Source organism: Trachurus japonicus, chromosome 7 (assembly GCF_045865225.1).
Source record: "Trachurus japonicus isolate A0001 chromosome 7, Traja_1.0".
NCBI classification, from domain to species: domain Eukaryota; kingdom Metazoa; phylum Chordata; class Actinopteri; order Carangiformes; family Carangidae; genus Trachurus; species Trachurus japonicus.
Genome location: NC_140913.1, coordinates 30,808,987 through 30,831,263, shown reverse-complemented (window position 1 = coordinate 30,831,263; position 22,277 = coordinate 30,808,987). Strand labels below are relative to the sequence as shown.

General features: G+C 41.5%; 2 protein-coding genes across 2 annotated transcripts; both read left to right on the top strand.

Moving 5' to 3' along the window:
• On the top strand, positions 1-3,564 carry fam110a (family with sequence similarity 110 member A). Its single transcript, XM_085783157.1, has 2 exons — positions 1-465; positions 2,758-3,564. Exons 1-2 carry the CDS (start codon positions 11-13, stop codon positions 3,554-3,556), a joined length of 1,254 nt encoding a protein of 417 aa, XP_085639283.1. The 5' UTR covers positions 1-10; the 3' UTR covers positions 3,557-3,564.
• A 2,075-nt stretch (positions 3,565-5,639) lies between these two features.
• mfsd2al2 (major facilitator superfamily domain containing 2a-like 2) lies at positions 5,640-20,666 on the top strand. Its single transcript, XM_085783234.1, has 14 exons — positions 5,640-5,745; positions 7,679-7,795; positions 7,900-8,024; positions 8,170-8,299; positions 9,453-9,531; positions 10,453-10,610; positions 11,960-12,050; positions 12,249-12,370; positions 13,822-13,905; positions 14,013-14,096; positions 14,180-14,292; positions 16,722-16,865; positions 18,050-18,217; positions 20,354-20,666. The coding sequence occupies exons 1-14, from the start codon at positions 5,656-5,658 to the stop codon at positions 20,664-20,666; spliced, it is 1,818 nt and encodes a 605-aa protein (XP_085639360.1). The 5' UTR covers positions 5,640-5,655.
• The last annotated feature ends 1,611 nt before the right edge of the window (positions 20,667-22,277 follow it).

Genomic DNA, 22,277 nt, shown 5'->3' with positions numbered 1-22,277 from the left:
AACAAAAAAGATGCCCGTGGAGACTTTCCAGCGCCCGGTGAGGACGGCGGTGAGGATGCCTGTAGCTGCTGCACCGCCACGCTTGAGGCCCAAAGGTCCAGTGGCGCCAGACTTCTCCAAGACGGGCCCGACGGCGGCGGAGGCCCGGCCCAGGCAGAGCGCCGTGGCGAGGCTGGAGGCCGACAAGGCCAAGTACGTGAAGAGTCAGGTGGCTCTGTCCAAGCAGCAGCCGCTCCGACCGCCTGACGTTAGCGCCGTCCGCCGGCCGCTGACGTCGAGCCCCGCCGGCGCCAACCTGCGTCCCACCAGGAAGACGCCGACGCAGACGAAGCCGAAGCCGGACGGCGCCCAGCAGCTGGACCTGGAGCACCTCAGCAACCTCATCAGCGGCGTGGGCGACGCTGGGCCGAAAGAGCGTCCGAGTCCGGTTCCCCGTCCCGACTGGTCCAGTCCGGCCAAGGTGAGGTTGGAGCTGGGAGGATACGCTTTTCTCCCGATTCGATTCTCCTACGATTTTTTGGATGCCGATTCGATTTAAATTGCGATTCCACGATATTGCAGATTTTTCTCGATTTTTAGTCTGCATTTTTAACACCAGTGAAACAGTATTCAAAAGCCTGGACTGCATAAAAGAGTATGGAAAAAACAGGCTTCTGAAACCTTTCTGACAATATGAGATAGCTGCCCTACTAAGGCCAAGTGCAGTATCTGCATTTTTTCAAAAAAAAAAATTTTGTTGACCAATCAACAGTGTGGCATTATCTTCAATCTTGTAGAATTTGATATTAGTACTGCTAAAATTTCCAGAGTTATTGGGCTTTTTATTTTGCTGTCCATCCAAAAAAAGCACTGTGAAACCAAGGCAAAGTGCAGTATTTGCAGCTAATACCAAGGCAAAGTGCAGTATTATCTGCCATAAAACTGTCAAAATTGGTCAGAAAGACAAACTACAAAATACATTTAATTCAGTCCACCTTTATCTAATCAATATAGACTTGGTAGTTATTCATAATTTGATGCTTAAACCTGACAATGAAAAACACAAAAAGCTTTGGCATTTTTACAGATACTGCACTTTGCCTTTGTAGGGCAGATATTGAGGTAAACTGCTACATTTTAACATTTATCTGCACACAAATACTGTAGGAGCCTATAAATTATCATACACCATTATAAAGTGAATTTAAACCAAGGGGGCAGTTGTCGGTCTGAGAAGTGAAGCTCACTTCCGCGTTCAAAAAACTTCAATCTCCTCGAATTCCTCTGGGGGCTGGTGTCAGAAGGGAGCATTCCCCATAGAGCCCCATGTTAAAATCGCCGACTTTACATCCTCAGTAAACATGTTAAAAGCCTGGTGTCAGAACGTTTTTTCGTCTCAATCGATAGTTTCTACCCCCGCACACACTCTGAGGGGGGTGAATTTTTTTAAAACTCTACCGTTTTACTGTTATAAGGTTAAAACTCTGACCAATTAGGGCGCGGAAACGTTGAGTGACAGGTCCGAGCAGCTCCGTGGACAGCTGCTTCGAGGCCAGTGGGCGGGTTCTCGGCCGGCCAATCCAACATGGCGCTGTTCAGGCCGCCATATTTGAGTCACAAAAACGACTCCCCAAAACCTATGGGTGACGTCACGGACGCTACGTCCATTCTTTTTACAGTCTATGATTTAAACCCTTTTCAAAAACCTGGACTCTCTGTATGTAAAAAAGGCAAACAAATAGCCTGACAAGCCAGACTATATCATTAAAATGTCTAGTCTGGCAACGACCGGTAGACCTCGGCTCAATCCAGGGGGCGGGATGAAGGCTGTCTTTCAAACTGCCTCTGCACCAATAGGGTAGCGCTACGACCAATCAGAGCAAAGAGCAGGATGACGTTAGCCTGACAAGCCAATTAAAATGTATGTCGTCATGGCGTTAAGCCCGCCCAACGACTCTCTAAACAGATAGAGCGCTGTGATTGGTGAACACAATCGGTGTTCGAGACTCAAAAAGTTCCTATGGCTCGTTTCTAGACCCACCTACGGAGCAAATATATTTGCTGCCGTTAGGGTGCAGCTAGATTACTAGGCTAGCGAACAAAAGCACATTGCACAATATTAAAGCAGAAGTAAGCAATATTTTTGTGTTAATATAAGTCTTAAATAGTTATATCTTCCGACAGCAATCACTGACATAGAGTGTTGGGACTGAAACACGGGTCTGTCAGTCCCTCTGCTCTGCTCTGAGCCGAGGAGAAAACATTTCTCGTATCCTACAAGTTTTATCCAATGAGGAGAGAGAACGGCATGAAGGGCTGTGTGTGCAGCCAAGGGATGCCGTGAATGTGGCGACGTAGGGACGAGGACCAATAGATCCATGACGAGGGCGGGGGCTGCTAACTCCATCGGCTGACAAGACGTTATGGTGCGTTCAAGGCAGCCCGTAACTCGTGTATTTCCGACCTGTGAAGTCGTACCAGTTCGATCTGGTACGAGTTCACAGGTCGGAAGTTACGAGTGGCCGTTATAGTGACTTTCACCGGTAAAACAGGTCGGAGAAACGCGAGTTGCGGGTTGCCTGGAACGCTACTAAGTCGTAAGTCGTGACTTGAAGCTGTAATTTACGGTTTCAAAAGCCTGCCTGGAACGCAGCATTAGCCAAAACGACCGGATCGCTTACTTCTGCTTTAAAAAATAAATAAAATAAAAATCTAAAAATAAAAATATCGCAATATTTATGTTATGTGAATTGCTTTTTTCTCCCGTTCCTAGGTGAGGTTAAAAGCCTCCGGGCCGCCGCCGCCTGCTGCTGTGGAGAACACGGCCGTCTCCGGGTCTCAGGCGGCCGCCGCCGCCACCGCCGCCGCTGCAGGGACGGTCCGCAGGGTGGACGTGATGCCTCAGGCCGGGCCGGCGAGGTCGCCATGCCGACGGCCGCAGCTCCTCCTCCGGCCGCCGCTGCAGCCCCTCCCCCCTCACCCGCAGGTCCCGCTGCGCCCGGCGCCGTCGCACCTGCGGCTGCTGCGCCTCCGGACGCCGCCGCCGGCTTCTTCTTCTCCTCCTTCTCCTCTGAAGCCGGTGGCGGTCGGTCCGGTCAAACCCGACAACAACCCAACACCTCCTCCTCTTCTTACTCTTCCTCCTCCTCCCGCCGCCGTCTTCCCTCCGCCCTCGCCGGCCTTCACCCGTCTGTCCTCCGGCGGCTCCAGGAAGCGCCCGTCGCTGACCCGCTCCAAGTCGGACATGAGCGACCGGTTCTCCCGAGCCGGCACGGAGCTGGAGCGCTTCTTCAACCTGTGCGGCCTCGACCCGGCCGACCTGCAGGAGTTCACCGGCTCCGGCTCCGACATCGTGTCTCTGGCGCGGTTCCGCAGCGTGAGCGCGCCGGGGTCGGAGGTCGCGGGCGGTGAAGAAGAGGAGGAGGAGGAGGAGGAGGAAGAGAAGGTTCCTAACGCTGCAGAAGCCAGAGTTCCTTACGGCGTCTCGGTCATCGAGAGAAACGCCCGAGTGATCAAATGGTTGTACGGACTCAGACAGGCCAGAGACGTTAACGCCGCCCGGAGCACAAACCTGTAGAGACCGGATTTAAAACTCCTGTTCACTTCCTCCATCCTTCCTTCTTTCCTTCCTTTCTCCCTCCCTTCCTTCTTTCCACAATCCTTTTTCCCTTGCTTCTTTCCTTCCTTCCTTCCCTTCGTCCTTACTACTTCTTCCTTCCTCTTTTGATCCAGTTGACCCAATCTGTTCCCTCCCTCCATCTTTCTTTCCTTCCTTTTCCCCTTCCTTCTTTCCTCCCATCGTTCCCTTTGTCCTTCCTTCCTTCCTTCCTTCTTTCTTTCCCTTCGTCCTTCCTTCCTTCCTTCCTTCCTTCCTTCTTTCTTTCCCTTCGTCCTTCCTTTCTCCCTTCCTTCTTTCTTTCCACAATCCTTTTTCCCTTGCTTCTTCCCTCCCTTCCTTCCCTTCGTCCTTACTTCTTCCTTCTTTTTTGACCCAATCTGTTCCCTCCTTCCATCTTTCTTTCCTTCCCTTTTTCCTTCCTTCTTTCCACAATCCTTTTTGCCTCCCTCCCTTCCTTCCTTCCTTCCTTCCCTCCCTTCGTCCTTACTTATTCCTTCTTTTTTGACCCCCAATCTGTTCTCTCCCTCCATCTATTTTTCCTTCCTTTTTCCCTTCCTTCTTTCCTCCCATCATTCTCTTTGTCCTTCCTTCCTTCTTTCCCTTTATCCTTCCTTCCTTCCTGCTTTCCCTTTGTCCTGTCTTCCTTCCTTCCTTTCGTCCTTCCTTCCTTGACCCGGGAGGACAGCAGGACAGTTAAAACAACACTAAGTGATGGACGCAGTGATTCACTGTTGTTTCTGTTGTTTGTTTCTTTAAAAAAAAAAATTTGAAATTTGATGAATAATTTCATTGATTTTTGTTATTTTGTTTCAGTTTTTTTGTTATTTTGACTTTGAATTGTTATTATTCTTTGTTCTAAGTCTCATAACGGGCCTGTTGACTTTGTTCTCGTTGTGTTGCTGTGTGTTACCTGAGGTCAAACAACTGCACCTCACTAAAGATGACGAAATGACGACTTTGCTCTGCGATGTGTTTCAGACGTGTGTGTGTGTGTGTGTGTGTGTGTGTAGGTGGTTTGATAACACACTGATTCACCAGCTCGGTGTTTTAAACCATGACTCATCTCTTCAGAGGATCAGAGGTCCGACGCCTTAATGAGCGAGTGATGATGATATGAATATGTAATAATGTTGAACAACGAGCTCCATCAGATGGAGGAAGTTTCACTGAAGCTCCACAAGAGGTCAGAGCTGCCCACGCTCACACACACTGACACATACACATACACACACACACTGACACATACACACACACACACTGACACATACACACACACACTGACACACACACACACACTGACACACACACATGCACTCTCTGGTCTCTGACAATGAAAAATGTCCGTTCTGTTTGTCAGAACAGCTGCTCGTCAATGAAAAATAAATGAACTGCTGCTGAGAAAATATTAAAAGTTTTCACTTTGAGGTTAAGAAGTATTTTGTCTTTTGTTTTCTGTCTGTATATCTATCTATCTATCTATCTATCTATCTATCTATCTATCTATCTATCTATCTATCTGTCTATCTGTCTATCTATCTGTCTATTTATTTATTTTTATTTAACCTTTATTTACCCAGGCAAGCAAATTAAGAACAAAATTCTTATTTTCAAGTGCAGCCTGAAATATCTATCTATTGTTCTGTCTATCATTCTATCTATCTGTCTATCGTTCTATCTATAGTTCTATCTACTGTATCTATCTGTTTTTCTATCTGTCTATCTACAGTATCTATTGTTCTATCTATCTTTCTGTCTATCTACAGTATCTATCTATCTATCTATTGTTCTATCTATCTGTCTATCTACAGTATCTATCGTTCTATCTATCTATCTATCTATCCATCCATCCATCCATCCATCCATACCTTCTCTTCTGACCCGATCAGAGTTGTTGAACCAGATTCCAGTGTGAATTGAGTGAAACTCTTCCTGAGCGGAGAGACTCGACTCCCTGTCGTCACTACAGGTGCAGCAGCAGGTGCAGCAGCAGGTGGAGCGTTGCTGCTGCTGCTGCATTAGGAGGCAGATTAGTCGTTGTCCTCTCCACCCTGTGAAGAATGAGTTGTTTCACCGATCTGCTGCAGCGATTAAAGAATCAGGTTTTAAACCAGGACGTGGGAGGAAACAGAGGAGGTCAGCATCAGAGGGTGAGTTTGAAAAACAACCAACTTTTCTTTCTTTCTTCTTCTTGTTTTGATGCATTTCAGAGCAGGTGGCACAAAACACTAAATCTGTTTCTCTTTTAATCTCAAAACTCTTTAAACGAACAAAATCTCTTCACAGTCATTTATTGGTGAAAATATCTTGTCTTTTATTTACACAAGGGACTTGAATCCATGTTTGACTATTGATTTTAATTGTTGTAATGAGCTGTGCCTGTGTTACAATAATATACTGTAGTAGCTTACGTTTATGGGTCAGTGACAAATAAGGTTTAACAAGATGAGCAATTCAGAACTGTCCTAAAAAGATGTTTTAAAAGTTTTAAATTTGCTGTTAGATTTTATATTCATGTTGGTTTTATGTCATTTGAAACAACAATTTTACCATTTTGTTGCAACTACAAAACAATCATAAACAAAAAATATTTGATCCACCTACAGTGGATTTAAGTTTACTTATAAAAAAAATACACTTTTCTCAATTGAAATAGATTGTTCTGCTGTATTTTTATAGGGTTAGGTTTAGAGGTTGTGGGACTGCAGATGGAAATTAGCTTTAGAGCTAAATCTGGCGTCTTTACATATTGTATGTTCATGAATATGCAGAGTCCCGTTACAAATAAACAAACACATGAAAAAAATGAAAAAGTGAAAGGTAAATTCATACAAAACCGCTGATGCGCGTGTCCGTTGGGGCAGTTCTTCGGCAAGCAGTCTCTGCATTTACCTCTAAAACAATGGTCGTCTGGTAACGTTGTGTTATTATCTCAGTGTGGTGAATGTGCAGGTCACAACTTGTCCACCAGAGCGTTTTGGAGTTGTTGGATTGTGTATTTGATGAGTTTGATGAGAGTTTGATGAGAGAAACCATTAACCATAGCGTAGCTCTGAGCAGCTCACGGCTCTGCTCCGTCGTTCTAAAAATAGCTTGCACCGACAATTAAAGGTAACAAATCTACTGCTATGACTATAGGGATTATGGCATCGCCCCCCAGGAACATGTTGAGTGAGAGGTAGGGGACGTTGTAGCACTGTTAACAGGGACGACATGCAGGGTAAAAACAAAAAAATAAAAAAACAAAACATGACGACAAGTGACACGACTGCATGAGTGTGTGTGTGTGTGTGTTTGTGTTTGTGTGACGCAGCTCGGAGCAGAAATGGCAGCAACAACAGTGACATGGAAACAGTAGGAAACTATTAAAATGGGAAAAACAGTGTGAAACCAAGATGGCAGACGACGACGAGTCACTCTAAAACCTTTGGAGACGTAAAAATACAAAACGGCTTGAGTCAGTGTTTTACTGTTGTGTCCTCTACAGGTGGAGCCTGATGGAGTAAATCCACCTTAAAGGGATAGTTCAACATTTAGGCAAATTGGGCCATTGCCATAATCCCCATAGTTTTAGGAGTAGGTTTGTTTTTGTTTGTTTGTACTGTTTATTTCGAATATGAAAATAATAAAAGGTTCGTTCGAGCTACGCTACAGAGGCTCATGGGATTTCTTGGTTTCCCTCATCAAACTCAGATTGGCTCAGCACCTGCCCGAAGCTTTTGGTACGGATGTGTGTGTGTCCTTTCCTTTTTTTTGATACACCTCATCAAACTCATTAATCCAACAACTCCAAAACGCTCTAGTGGACAAGTTGTGACCTGCACATTCACCACGCTATGAGATAACAACAGAACGTTACCAGACAGAGTTGTTTTAGAGGTACATTCATGTAAAACCGCTGATGCACGTTCCCTTCAGGGGCAGTTTTTCAGCAAGCAGTCTCTGCATCTGCACTCCTAAAACTATTGGGATTAAGGCAATGGGCCAATTTGCCAAAATGTTGAACTATCCCTTCAAGGCCAAGTTCATTTTCCTGTATTTAGTCAGATTTTTATACTCTATTGCCCCGGTGTCTGTCCTCAGGACTCTGGCGTCTCCGTGGCCACCAAGCTGTGCTTCGCGGTGGGCGGGGCCCCGTTCCAGCTCACCACCGTGGCCATCAACATGTCCATGCAGATCTTCCTCCTGGATGTCGTGCAGGTAAAAGTTTAACCGTTTAAGTCGCACTCAGAGAGAGAGAGGGAGAGAGAGAGAGAGACGACCGACATCTGACCTTTGACCTCTGAACCACAACCTTTGCACAGATGCAGCCGTACTTCGTGTCCATGATCTTATTTGTGAGTCGAGTCTGGGACGCTGTGACCGACCCTACGATTGGATATCTGGTGAGCCGCAGTAAGAGGACACGCATCGGCAAACTCACTCCATGGTGGGTTGGGAAACATACAGTATACACACACACACAGAGCCTATATATACAGAAATACACACACACACTCGTCATCTTGAATCAGGCTCTGATTCGTCCTCAGGTGTTTTTTTCATAAACAGAGCCGTCCATGTTTGTCCCACAGGTTGATTCTGTCCACTCCGTTCGCCGTCCTGTCTTATCTGCTGCTCTGGTTTCAACCACACGGCGCGTCGGAGTCGGGCAGCGTCCTGTGGTTCTTCACGGTGTCCTGCCTGTTCGAGACCCTCATGAGTGTGAGTCTGCGAGGAGGAGCTACACACTGCTGTTCATCTCCTGAAACCACCTTTGGTAACCCTTTAATTTACAGGCCACTAATTATGTGATAATGTCAAGAAATAACAAATAATTTCATCATAATGTCAAGAAATATAAAGATTGATTGCAAGGACTTGACTTGGTGGAGAAAAATTCTGGCCTTTCCCAAACAATTGAAAGCAAATGTGAAAAAAGCCTGTGTAATCTTTTGCCTTCATGAAAAACATGACACTATGAAACTGAGCGTTATTTCTAGGCTATTTCTTGACATTATCACGTAATTATCACAATTAGTGGCCTGTAAATTAAAGGGTTACCAAACCTTTTTACATTTTGTGTTAGTTTATATTTTTACTGTTGGTTTACTGCATTATGCGAATCAAACCTGTGGGTCTTTTAAAGGGATAGTTCAACATTTTGGCAAATTGGCCCATTGCCTTAATCCCAATAGTTTTAGGAGTGCAGATGCAGAGACTGCTTGCTGAAAAACTGCCCCCGACGGCAACGTGCATCAGCGGTTTTACATGAATTTACCTCTAAAACAACTCTGTCTGGTAACGTTGTGTTATTATCTCATAGCGTGGTGAATGTGCAGGTCACAACTTGTCCACCAGAGCATTTTGGAGTTGTTGGATTGTGTATTTAATGAGTTTGATGAGGGAAACCAAGAAATCCCATGAGCCTCCGTAGCGTAGCTCGAACGAACCTTTTATTATTTTCATATTCGAAATAAACAGTACAAACAAACAAAAACAAACCTACTCCTAAAACTATGGGGATTATGGCAATGGCCCAATTTGCCTAAATGTTGAACTATCCCTTTAAGGTGGACTGACTCCATCAGGCTCCACCTGTAGAGGAAACAACAGTAAAACACTGACTCAAGCCGTTTTGTATTTTTACGTCTCCAAAGGTTTTAGAGTGACTCGTCGTCGTCTGCCATCTTGGTTTCACACTGTTTTTCCCATTTTAATAGTTTCCTGCTGTTTCCATGTCACTGTTGTTGCTGCCATTTTTGCTCCGAGCTGCGTCACACAAACACACACACACACTCATGCAGTCGTGTCACTTGTCGTCATGTTTTGTTTTTTATTTTTTTGTTTTTACCCTGCATGTCGTCCCCGTTAACAGTGCTACAACGTCCCCTACCTCTCACTCAACATGTTCCTGGGGGGCGACCGGAGGGACAGGGACTCAGCCACGGCCTACAGTAAGACCTCATCACTCTCTCTCTCTGTCTCTATTTATCTATCTATCTATCTATCTATCTATCTATCTATCTATCTATCTATCTATCTATCTATCTATCTATCTATCTATCTATCTATCTATCTATCTATCTATCTATCTATCTATCTATCTATCTATCGTTCTATCTATCGTTCTATCTATCGTTCTATCGTTCTATCGTTCTATCTATCGTTCTATCTATCTATCTATCTATCTATCTATCTATCTATCTATCTATCTATCTATCAGCAAATTAAGAACAAAATTCTTATTTTCAAGTGCAGCCTGAAATATCTATCTGTTGTTCTATCATTCTATCTATCTGTCTATCGTTCTATCTATAGTTCTATCTACTGTATCTATCTGTTTTTCTATCTATCTATCTATCTATCTATCTATCTATCTATCTATCTATCTATCTATCTATCTATCTATCTATCTATCTATCTATCTATCTATCTATCTATCTATCTATCGGTCTATCTATCGGTCTATCTATCGGTCTATTTATTTATCGTTCTATCTATCTATATATAGTATATCTATCTCGTTCTATCTATCTATCTCTATCGTTCTATCTGTCTATCTAGCTATCTATCTAGCTATCATTCTATCTATCTGTCTATCTATCTATCGTTCTATCTATCGTTCTATCCATCCATCCATCCATCCATCCATCCATCCCTTCTCTTCTGACCCGATCAGAGTTGTTGAACCAGATTCCAGTGTGAATTGAGTGAAACTAAAACTCTTCCTGAGCGGAGACTCGACTCCCTGTCGTCACTACAGGTGCAGCTGCAGTCTCATCACTCTGTCTCTGTCTCTCTGTCTCATCTCTCTGTCTCTGTCTCTGTCTCTCTGTCTCTCTGTCTCATCACTCTGTCTCTGTCTCTCTGTCCAGGAGTAACCGTGGAGATGGCGGCCATGGTGCTGGCCTCGGTCGTCCAGGGTCGAGCCATGGCCGTGTACAACACAGAGAGGCAGGCGATATGTGTGAACCAGAGCGAGGAAACGGCTCAGAGCACCTTGTCGCCGCAGACTGCAGCTCTCCAGGAAACGGTAGAAATGAAACGTCACTTTAAATATTAAACTGAAGTGGTCGCTCGCTCGGTTGCTCACTCGCTATGGCTGCGGTTACTCTACTTGATATTTCTACAGAGCTCAAGCTGCATTACTCTGCTTTTGTACTCACAGAGTCCCAGGGAGATCGTGTTTCCCTGTAATTTACTGCTCTTAGCACAGCAATGGGTTGTTTTTGTGTGTGTGTGTGTGTTCTCAGCACAGTTATTACACAACAACAGCACTGAGGGGAAACAGTGGATTTAATGGAATTAGACATGTGTTTGGAAAACAACAAACCATTAGTTTAAATGGTGTAGACAACAAAGATCAGTTATGTTTTTTTTTTAAAAAACATTTGTACAACTTTTTCTTTCCAAATATTAGATTAAAGTCAGTGTTTAGCTCTTAATTCAGCCATTAGCTTAGACAAACAGTGAGAAACCAAGAATACATTCTTATTACCATTTCTTCAGAGAAAGGCAATTAGATGACACACAGACATAAGATGACACCACAAAGACAAACAAAACCACAAGAAAGAGACAAAAACTACAAGATAGAGACATGAAACAATCACAAAGAGACAAAAACTATAAGAAATAGATATAAAACAACCACAAAAAGACATAAAACAACTACAAAGAGACATAAAACAACCACAAAGAGACACAACACCACAAGAAAGAGACAAAAACTACAAGACAGAGACATGAAACAATTACAAAGAGACAAAAAACTATAAGAAATAGACATAAAACAACCACAAAGAGACATAAAATAACCAAAAGGGACACAAAACCACAAGAAAGAGACAAAAACTACAAGACCACAAAGAGACACATATGGTCCTGCACTGGTTTGGCATCAATAGGTGGACAATGCTGGGTGCTATTGAGCAAAAATGCTAATTTTTGCATTGTTTACATAATAAAATGTATTACTAAGAATTCAAAAATATATATATATGAGGGTTAAAATGAAAAAAAGAGGCGTATCTCACAGAGCATGTGTAGCACTATCATAACAACCACAAAGAGACACAAACCTATAATAAAGAAACGTAAAACAACCACAAAGAGACACAAAACAACCATAAAGATATGTAAACTACAAGAAAGAGACACAAAAACCACCACGGAGAGGTGTGCATCATCCACTAAGGAACACAAACCAACAATAAAGAGAAAACCTTCACAGCGTCTGTCACCGTTTTATCTCAGATGCTTTAGTTTTTTTTTGACGGACAGATGTTGGTCACATGCCAGATATTATGTGTGTGTGTGTGTGTGTGTGTGTGTGTGTGTGTTTTATCTGTAAAGCTGTAACGTGTGTCTTGGTGCCTGCAGAGACGAGCCTTCATGATCTCCTCTCTGGTCCTGGGCGCCGTGTTTTTCCTCTGCATGCTGGTTCAGTTCTTCGGGGTGAAGGAGCAGCCGGGTGAGTCACAACAAACATCCCATAATAATCAAATACCAGAGATTTCTACCAACGCAACAACAACAACAACAACATACTGTAACCTGACTGTGTTTTCTTCTGTCTGTTGCTGTATATCGCCTCCAGCTAAAGCAGTGCATCCTGTGTATGAATTGGTATTACACAACAACACTGTGTTTGGTATTTTATTCCCTGCAGCCCCCGTCTGCTCCGCGGACAGAGTGCGGCCCCCCCTCCCGACCTCGCTGAAGATGCTGATATGTCACATTCCTTACCAGAGACTGGTGCTCGGCTTTGTGTTCGGGATTCTTGCAGTGCAGGTACAGTCTGAGCTGAGAGAGGCCGAGCTGCTTCTACACCATCACCACTGTTTATATGTTTATATACGTAAATATGAGCGGTTTTGCTCAGTAGCGTCCAGCTCATGTGACCTATTGACGCCAAACCAGTGCAGGACCATGTGTGTCTCTTTGTGGTTGTTTAATGTCTTTTTCTCATAGTTGTTTGTCTCTTTGTATTTGTTTTGTGTCTCTGTCTTGTAGCTTTTGTCTCTTCCTTGTGGTTTTGTGTCTCTTTGTGGTTGTTTTATGTCTATTTCTTATAGTTTTATCTCTATTTCTTATAGTTTTTGTCTCTTTGTAATTGTTTCATGTCTCTGTCTTGTAGTTTTTGTCTCTTTAATTGTTTTGTGTCTCTGTCTTGTAGTTTTTGTCTCATTCTCATAGTTTTTGTCTCTTTGTAATTGTTTCATGTCTCTGTCTTGTAGTTTTTGTCTCTTACTTGTGGTGGTGTGTCTCTTTGTGGTTGTTTTGTGTCAATTTGTGGTTGTTTTATGTCTCTTTGAGGTTGTTTTGTGTCTATAGTTTTTGTCTCTTTGTAATTGTTTTGTGTCTCTGTCTTGTAGTTTTTGTCTCTTTCTTGTGGTTGTGTGTCTCTTTGTGGTTGTTTTATGTCTATTTCTTATAGTTTTTGTCTCTTTGTAATTGTTTCATATCTCTGTCTTGTAGTTTTGTGTCTCTTTGTGGTTGTTTTATGTCTGTTTCTTATAGTTTTTCTCTCTTTGTATTTGTTTTGTGTCTCTGTCTTGTAGTTTTTGTCTCTTTCTTGTGTCTCTTTGTGGTTGTTTTATGTCTCTTTGAGGTTGTTTTGTGTCTATTTATAGTTTTTGTCTCTTTGTAATTGTTTCATGTCTCTGTCTTGTAGTTTTTGTGTCTTGTGGTTTTGTGTCTCTTTGTAGTTGTTGTATGTCCTTTTCTCATAGTTTTTGTCTCTTTGTAATTGTTTTGTGTCTCTGTCTTGTAGTTTTTGTCTCTTTCTTGTGTCTCTTTGTGGTTGTTTTGTGTCTATTTATAGTTTTTGTCTCTTTGTAATTGTTTCATGTCTCTGTCTTGTAGTTTTTGTCTCTTTCTTGTGGTTTTGTGTCTCTTTGTAATTGTTTCATGTCTATTTCTTATAGTTTTTGTCTCTTTGTATTTGTTTGTGTCTCTGTCTTATAGTTTTTGTCTCTTTCTTGTGGTTTTGTTTCTCTTTGTGGTGTCATCTTATGTCTGTGTGACATCTAATTGCCTTTCCCTGAAGAAATGGTAATAAGAATAAATTCTTGGTTTCTTCACTGCTCCTAATTTGACTGTGCAATATTATCACACCTGGTGCAACATGGTGTCTTTTCATTTTCAAGTGCTTTGCATTCTTATTTTTGAGTTGGGTATTTTTCATTACCTGTGTTTTTCATAGTTTTTTTTGTTTCTCGTCTTTTTTTTTTTTTTCTCAGACGGCCTTTAGCAATTTTGCTCTGTTCTCTAGTCACGCAGCTGGTTTGGGCTCTCACTTCCCATATCTGGTGATGGCTGTGATGGTGAGATACAAACTGACCACAATCGCACAACTACACAACTTTTCCAGTAACTTTCTAAGGATTTCACTGAGAAATATTTTTTGTTGTTGTTTTATTATGTCAACCAGGTTTCCAGCTCAGTAGCAATTCCTCTGTGGCAACTTGTTCTTCTCCGAATAGGAAAAAGAGCGTCAATTATAATCGGACTATCAGTAAGTTTAGCTCACATCTGTGTCCAGTGATACGAGTCGGATCCGTTTCCCTCTTTAACATGTGAGGCCTCCGTCTCCGTCAGATGTTCATCCCTGCGCTGATCTTCATCGGCTGTTTCCCCAGTAACCTCCCAGTCTTCATGTGTATGTGCATAATGACAGGAATCGGCATAGGCGCTTTATTCTTGCTACCGTGGTGAGTCACACACACGCACACGCACACACACACACACACACACACACATACACACACACACACACACACACACACACACACACACACACACACACACACACACACACACACCCTGCTAGGACACAAAGTTCCCGGTCCTTTCCGAGGCCGCTGTCACATCTCATCAGAGTCGGAGCTGAATGTGCACATGAATCATTCACATTGCCTCTACCTGACCTGACCTGCATGGCCGCCGCCGCCGCTGAATATTCAGGCATCAGTGAGTTTTGTCGACTGGTCAGTTCTCCTCATCTGAACTGACGTGTACTGTAGTTTTGTCCGAGCTGCTGGACACCCAGAACCAGGACCCAGTCTCAGACCTGTAACAGGACGGTCTGGACCTGAGGCAGCAGTTTTTTGCAGAACCAATATTTGCCTGTTGGAGCCTATTTAGACACTATTATTATTTTTGATTGCTTTTGATTGATTATGGTAAAATAATTATTATTTACACTATTTATTTATAATTGTTTTTCTATAGCCACAGTCAGGGCCCTCCGCCTTGTCAGGCGACCCTCCTCCCATGATTAGGGAGTGAGGACAGCTGGTTCTGGAAGTGATTTTCTTTTGTCTGTGGAAGGAGTGAGGAGTGATATAGTTTTTTGACTACTAAATTACATTTTATTTTATTTGCTTTAAGTCAACCCGGAGATCGTTTTTGTTTTTGTAAATAAACCTCAATACTTTTGATCGAAACTATCTCTCCGCGAGTGCTTTTTATTTAGTGAGTCGTAGACCTCCTCCTCACACACTGCTCTTATGTTTTTGATCATCACTTTTTTTGGAACACAAGAGTAGCCACAACATTGCCTTTTATCATATTTCTTTTTCTCTTTACTTAAATACTATTTACATTTGTCGTACTACAGCCTTTACAGTTAAAATCAGTATACTGTGTAAATAAAGTGGTCGTTCAGGTTGTCTGATGTCGGGTTGCGCCAGTGTGCTGTCTGTTAAAGAGACGCAGCCTGGAGAAAAAGAAAAAAATATTTTAAAAAGTCTCATGTTTTTTATCTAATGGCCCCGTCCACAGCAGCAGGACATCGTCTGTATTATAAATGTCTGTATTTGAATTAACACCAAGACTTTTTATTGCTGGCAATGATGATCCCAATATAAACCAAATGACTTAAAGGGATAGTTCAACATTTTTGGCAAATTCACCCATTGCTATAATCCTTATAGTCACAGCAGTAGGTTCATCACCTTTAATTATCGGTGCATGTTGTTTTGAGATCAGCGGGGCAGAGACGTGAGCTGCTCAGTGAACACAATGGAGGTGAACGGTACAGGTCACCTGTCCCTCATCAAACTCAGCAAATACACAATCCAACAACTCCAAAACGCTCTGGTGGACAAGTTGTGACCTGCACATTCACCACGCTATGAGATAATCATGTATAATATACGAAACATGAAGCAAATACTCTGAATTACTTGCGTTTTTGAAATCCCTCCGCCCAGCAGTTGTGTCTGGAAAGTAGTTCCGGCTGCATTTACCTCTAAAACAACTCTGTCTGGTAACGTTCTGTTATTATTTCATAGCTTGGTGAATGTGCAGGTCACAACTTGTCCACCAGAGCGTTGTGGAGTTGTTGGATTGTGTATTTGATGAGTTTGATGAGGGACAGGGGACCTGTACCGTTCACCTCCATTGTGTTCACTGAGCACAAGATAATTGAAGGTAATGAACCTACTGTTATGATTATAGGGATTAAGGCAATAGACGAATTTGCCAAAATGTTGAACTATCCCTTTAAAGGTGACATGTGACGACGTGCCAGTTTGTAGAGTATGTTGCAGACATAGTCAAGTGCTTTGCATTCTTATTTTTGAGTTGGGTATTTTACATTAGGCTACCTGTGTTTTTCATAGTTTTTTGTATCTATTTTTTCCCCTAAAGTTTTATACTTTTATTATAGTGCCCATTTAATCCTGTCTTCAAAAGTGCAAGTAGAGTATTTGCTTCATGTGTCGTAACGTTACATAATTATACATGATTCTGATGAGTCTGTTAGACACTATGTTCGACATTTTAACTTTATTCTCAAAGTGCATAATGAAAAAATGTCCCTCTTTTAATTTTTTTTCTTCATGAGTGGCGGAATACACTTCTATATGTTTAGTATATGTTGCAGACAGGAGTTGGTCATTGACCAGGCCTGAGTCAGTCGCCATCATCAAGAGACAAAATGACCATAGAGACAAAGAGACACAAAGAACTACAGAGATCCAACAGACGAAAAAATATTTGTTGTCAAAATGTTTCGTGTCTCTCTCAGTGTGTGTGTGTGTGTGTGTGTGTTGCCTATGCAGGAGGCCTCGGGGTGGGAAGGGCGAGCAGGGGGGCATTTTACATAACTTCCTCCTAATCCCCCCCGCGCCCACAGGTCCATGCTCCCAGACGTGGTGGACGACTTTGCCAAGAGACATCCGTCCTGCAGGGACATGGAGCCCCTGTTTTTCTCCTGTTATGCCTTCTGCAACAAGATGGCGGCGGGGATCGCTACTGGCATCTCCACCTTGACATTACAGTGGGTCAATCAATCCACACACTCACTCACTTCATGTGTTGATCTGTCTCACATTTTGTTCTCTCAGTACGGTGGGGATTTTATGCAAAACAAGGTACAATCTGAATAACAAATCACTGCAAACGCTGTATTCTTGTTTCCATATCTGACTTATTGTGTTGAAGTATGGGGGAACACCAACAGAAGCAACCTATGAAACGTGCAAAAGAGAGCAATAAGAATAGTGAACATTGCAGGATATCATGAACACACCAATGCACTATTTATAAAATCACAGACACTGAAATGTAGGGATTTAGTAGAGTTCAAAAATGCTCAAATTTTGTATAAAGCACAACATGAATTACTTTACAGCAACTCTGAAAATCATGTGCGTATCTGTCTATTGGGTGAAGCTTTGAAATAAATTACCTGACGAGATCAAAGAAAGTAAAAATATTGTGCAATTCAAAAAAGAAGAAAAAAGTTTAAAAACATCATTATGGAGTCATGATTTATGGGACAAATGCTTGAAATTTGCTGTATATGTGTATGTATTTATGTATGTACGTATATGTACTGTATTTACATGTATGATTTAAAGGTTTAAAGGGATAGTTCAACATTTTCTCTTCAACATTGCCATAATCCCTATAGTCATAGCAGTAGGTTCGTTACCTTTAATTGTCGGTGCAAGCTATTTTTAGAACGGCGGAGCAGAGCCGCGAGCTTCTCAGAGCCTTCCCGTCGGGGGCAGCTTTTCCATCAAGCAGTCTCTGTATTTACCTCTAAAACAACTGCTTGCTGAAAAACTGTCCCTGAAGGCAACACGCATCAGCGGTTTTGCATGAATTTCCCTCTAAAACAACTCTGTCTGGTAACGTTCTGTTATTATCTCATAGCGTGGTGAATGTGCAGGTCACAACTTGTCCACCAGAGCGTTGTGGAGTTGTTGGATTGTGTATTTGATGAGTTTGATGAGGGAAACCAAGAAATCCCATGAGCCTCCATAGCGTAGCTCTGAGCACCTCGCCGCTCTGCTCCGCCGTTCTAAGAATAGCTTGCACCGACAATTAAAGGTAACAAACCTACTGCTATGACTATAGGGATTATGGCAATTGGACCAATCTGACAAAATGTTGAACTATCCCTTTAAAGGTTAGGGTACCTTCAAACTCAAACTCGGTGGCGGCTGCTCTCTGCAGGTTTGTGGGCTACAGGCCAGGAGCGTGTCACCATGTTGACGCCGTGGTGACGGCTCTGATCGTGCTGTTCGTCCCGGTTCCCATCGCTCTGCTGCTCGTGGCCGTCGGCTTCTTCTGGTTTTACCCCATCGATGAGAGGAAGCTCTACACACCACCCACCTCAGTCCTGTGAGTGGCTTTTTGTGGTGGAAGTGATGAAGTCATGACTAACTCATGACATATCAGCTGTAAAGTGACTATTATGAAGATTTCTACTTTAGATTTTACAGGTTGTTTTTTTTACAGTGTTGCAAATGAAATACGAAATATGAAAATAATGTGAAGGCGGCAGACACTAGACAAGTGTAAAGTTAATTAGTGATTAACACAACTGAGCATTTGGCAGCCTAAGAAAGAGATTTCATCCTCAGTAGCAGCAGGAGACCAAAGCCACATGAGATGCAAGAAAGGTGAGTGTTTATATGAGAATGAATAAAGAGATGCATTCGTTTCAAAATAAAAGTTTACTAAAAGAAAATTTAACCACATCCATTACATTCATCCTGTAAAAAATACTATGTGCCCCCTTTCTCATCGCAGCTGAACACTTTAGCTGTCAAAGACGTCATTTAAATACTCTTAAAGGAGCATTTTAAACATATAGTTAAACATAGGCTAAATAATAATATGGAAACACCCACGCACGCCCCTCAACCTGCAAGAGCTCTTTGAACAGACAACACATTTGCTCTCGCTATTGTCAGAAATTTACTGTGTTTTTCTATTCATCATTCGTTGTCGGCTACTGTCTGCAACCACTGTGATTTTATTTATTTATTGTGGGTTAGGCAGCAATTTCTCCCTTTTGTTTCCAAACCAAATCTCTCCCAAGGGAGACAAATGAAACCCATCCTGAAATAGACAATGTCAGAAAACATCTTCTTCAGTTTGACCACACAGCCTCCAAAAATACACATAACACCCAACCTAATGTGTATTGTATAGAAATTGCACTTGTTTCTCAATGATTTTAACTTTAAAGAGCCATAAAACACAGAACAAAGAGTGTGTTTCAGCTGAGTTCATCAATTTTTAGTGCTGTGCTGATATTTCTTTTGTCTTTCTTTCTTTTCTTTTTTTTGCATTGCATGCCAATTGCTATAAGCTAAACGTGGGATGTAAGAATAGTTTGAAAATATACTTATTCATCTTTCATGTAACCTTGAGGACATCAGGCTCTCATCATGTCTGTAGGTTAATATGAAAGAAGAGGTTAAACTGGTTTTCTAAGCACCAACCTGCTCCATTTAAGTTCACAAAATAACATTTTAGATCCTGTTCACAAAATACACACGATACACGATGTTAATTTGTTAGATTTTAGGAGGTCGGCAGGGTTAATTGTGCTAAAATAAGCAAATCATCAAAGTATTGATCTTCTCATCCTACACTCCACAGGCAAACAAAACACTCACACTTCCAAAAAGACAGATATTCCTTGAAGGATTTTTTTTTTTTTTTATCAAAGTTAAACCAGCTCAAAACCTGAAAATAGCTGCACCACAGCTCAGCTCAATAAGCACAAAGTAACATATGCGAAAACTGTTGCCACTATTTAATGACTCATAATACTGGCCTATGTAGGCTTATTAATGGGATAGTTCAACATTTTTGGCAAATTGGCCCATTGCCATAATCCCTATAGTCATAGCAGTGGGTTCGTGACCTTTAATTGTCGGTGCAAGTTATTTTTAGAACGGCGGAGCAGAGCCGCGAGCTGCTCAGAGCTACGCTACAGAGGCTCATGGGATTTCTTCGTTTCCCTCATCAAACTCATCAAATACACAATCCAACAACTCCAAAACGCTCTGGTGGACAAGTTGTGACCTGCACATTCACCACGCTATGAGATAATAAAGGAACGTTACCAGACAGAGTTGTTTTAGAGGCAAATACAGAGACTGATGATGAAAAACTGCCCCCGACGGGAATGCGCATCAGCGGTTTTGCATGAATTTACCTCTAAAACAACTCTGTCTCATAACATTACATCATTAACGAATTATTAACGAACCTACTGCTAAACCTGTAGGGATTATGGCAATGGACCAATTTACCAAAAATGTTGTTGTGTGAACCCTTTAAAGTTCACACCTCTGCACAACATCTGTCCAGTGATAAACACATTCATTATTTTCACAGGGCAGTTTTTATAAACAACAAACTTATCAGGTTATAATAACACACTGTATGTTCATGTTTAAATGATGTGTTTATAAAACAGTGGTTCTTTCTTTTCTTTTCTTTTTTTTACTCTTCATCCAGGCCAGAGGATACAGCACCACCATCATCATCATCATCACCCCCATCAGACCTGAGAGAAGCTGTAGAGCAGCCAACAGAGCAGCAGCAGCCCCACGCTGACCATGTGGCGTCAGATTCACATAAAAACACAAAGAGCAGCTCCAACATCCGTGATGAGAAACGCTCAGCGAAGTCCGACAGAAGCAGACGCCTTTCTGCAGGACACAGCGGATCTAAACCTCGGGGTCGTTCAGGAGGAACTGGCCGGGGCAGAAATGTTCCTGTGTCTCTTTCTAGCAGGTCGGATGTGAAGTATAAAGTGTCCTGGGTGTAGTCAAAGAAAGAAATTTAGGGGAATGGTCCTTTTCATTTTTTTTGCACAGAGTTTGACTCCTCCCTTAGCAAAAAGTAGTATACTTGACGTTCATTTTATTAAGTATGCTTGAGTATAAGTATATAGCAAGTATACTATGGACCATGTACTTGTAGAATACAAATTTAATACTTCTTCTGACTAAACTGGAACATTTTAAGTTTATAGAAGTATACTTTATAGGTAATTTTAAGTTTACAAAAGTACACTTTTAAGTATACAATAAGTACACTCAACTATATACTACTAGTGTACTAAGTATATACTTCTAGGCCCGTGGTGTAATTGCAAGCCGTCTGTGAAAATATCCGCCGAACCTCTCTGGCACAAGTCAATGACTTGACCTTATTCTGTACTTGGATCAAGATATATACTAAGTATTAGTACTTTGTGGCAGAAAGAAGTAAAAAGTATACAAAACTACAAGTATAAGCTTTAGTATTAAAGTATAAGTGTAAGTCTAAGTATTAATGTACTTAGTCTTAGACTATTCTTTATACTTTTCAGTATAAGCCAAGTATACTTCACTATACTTTTCTATATAAAATATAGTTTATAAAAAGTACACTTCCAAATTATACTGCTTCAGTTTTAGTATAAAATGAGTATACTTGTAGTATACACTTTAATAAACTACCTTTTGCTAAGGGTTCACTCACGTATCTGTAAATGTGAAGCTGGTTAGTGCAGTTTGGCATAAAGACTGGAAACAGCCCGGCTCTAAGGTAGATTACATTTACCAGTAGGCCGACAATAGGGATCCATATAAACTGATACAAGAGTGATATTGATGTTCTCAAAGAATCTGGTGCTGAAAATGAGCTTTTAACTGCATTAACTTGACTGGATCTTTTCCAGTTGTTCTGTTTTTTATTTGTTTTTGTTGCCAAATGTTTGTTTTGGAAAGGAAGATGTTACTGTCATTTTGTTTTTAGGTCGACAGATGAATGATAATGTTGTTATTGAACTACTCCATGTGGAAATAAACAGCTAAAAGGTTGTTTTGTTTTGTTTTTTTTTACAAACAAAAGAGATGGTTTATCATTTTGTTTCAGTTTCATTTTCCCTTTGACCAAACAACCAGAAAAACAAAAAAAGATTTATTGGCAGGTCAAAGCAAACAAGTAATCACTAAACATAATTTACCGTATGTTGTTATGGTGCTGTGCTGTTTATTGTGATGAATAGAAACTCATTTTGATAATGAAAAATGCTGTCTAGTCTATTTTTTCCATTCAAAAACAAATAAAAGCAGAAATATAGAAATGTAGATTTAAGTAAAAGCAGAGATGTGGAAATAAATGAACAAATAAACAAAAAAGAAAGAGCATTTTTCATTATTTTGCATTTTTGTATCTAATTTATTTTCAGTAGGCCTACATATTTATTTACACATACCGTAGTATGTTTTTTTGTAATCTGTGGATGCTCAATAATATCAGTTTATTAATTTAATTTAATTATTTATTTATTTTTACACCAGTTCACAAGATCTTTGGCTCAGGAGTGTACATTACATGTAACAGTGTTATTTAGACATGTGAGACTGAGTGTACTGTAGGTAAAACACAG

Bases quoted from the DNA above. Each gene is read 5' to 3' on its own strand.
- mfsd2al2 (XM_085783234.1), top strand. From the start codon at position 5,656: ATGAGTTGTTTCACCGATCTGCTGCAGCGATTAAAGAATCAGGTTTTA. The intron at 8,300-9,452 runs GTGAGTCTGCGA...CCCCGTTAACAG, and splicing joins TGTTCGAGACCCTCATGAGT to TGCTACAACGTCCCCTACCT. The intron at 12,371-13,821 runs GTACAGTCTGAG...TTTTTTTCTCAG, and splicing joins TCGGGATTCTTGCAGTGCAG to ACGGCCTTTAGCAATTTTGC.
- fam110a (XM_085783157.1), top strand. From the start codon at position 11: ATGCCCGTGGAGACTTTCCAGCGCCCGGTGAGGACGGCGGTGAGGATG. The intron at 466-2,757 runs GTTGGAGCTGGG...TTCCTAGGTGAG, and splicing joins TCCAGTCCGGCCAAGGTGAG to GTTAAAAGCCTCCGGGCCGC.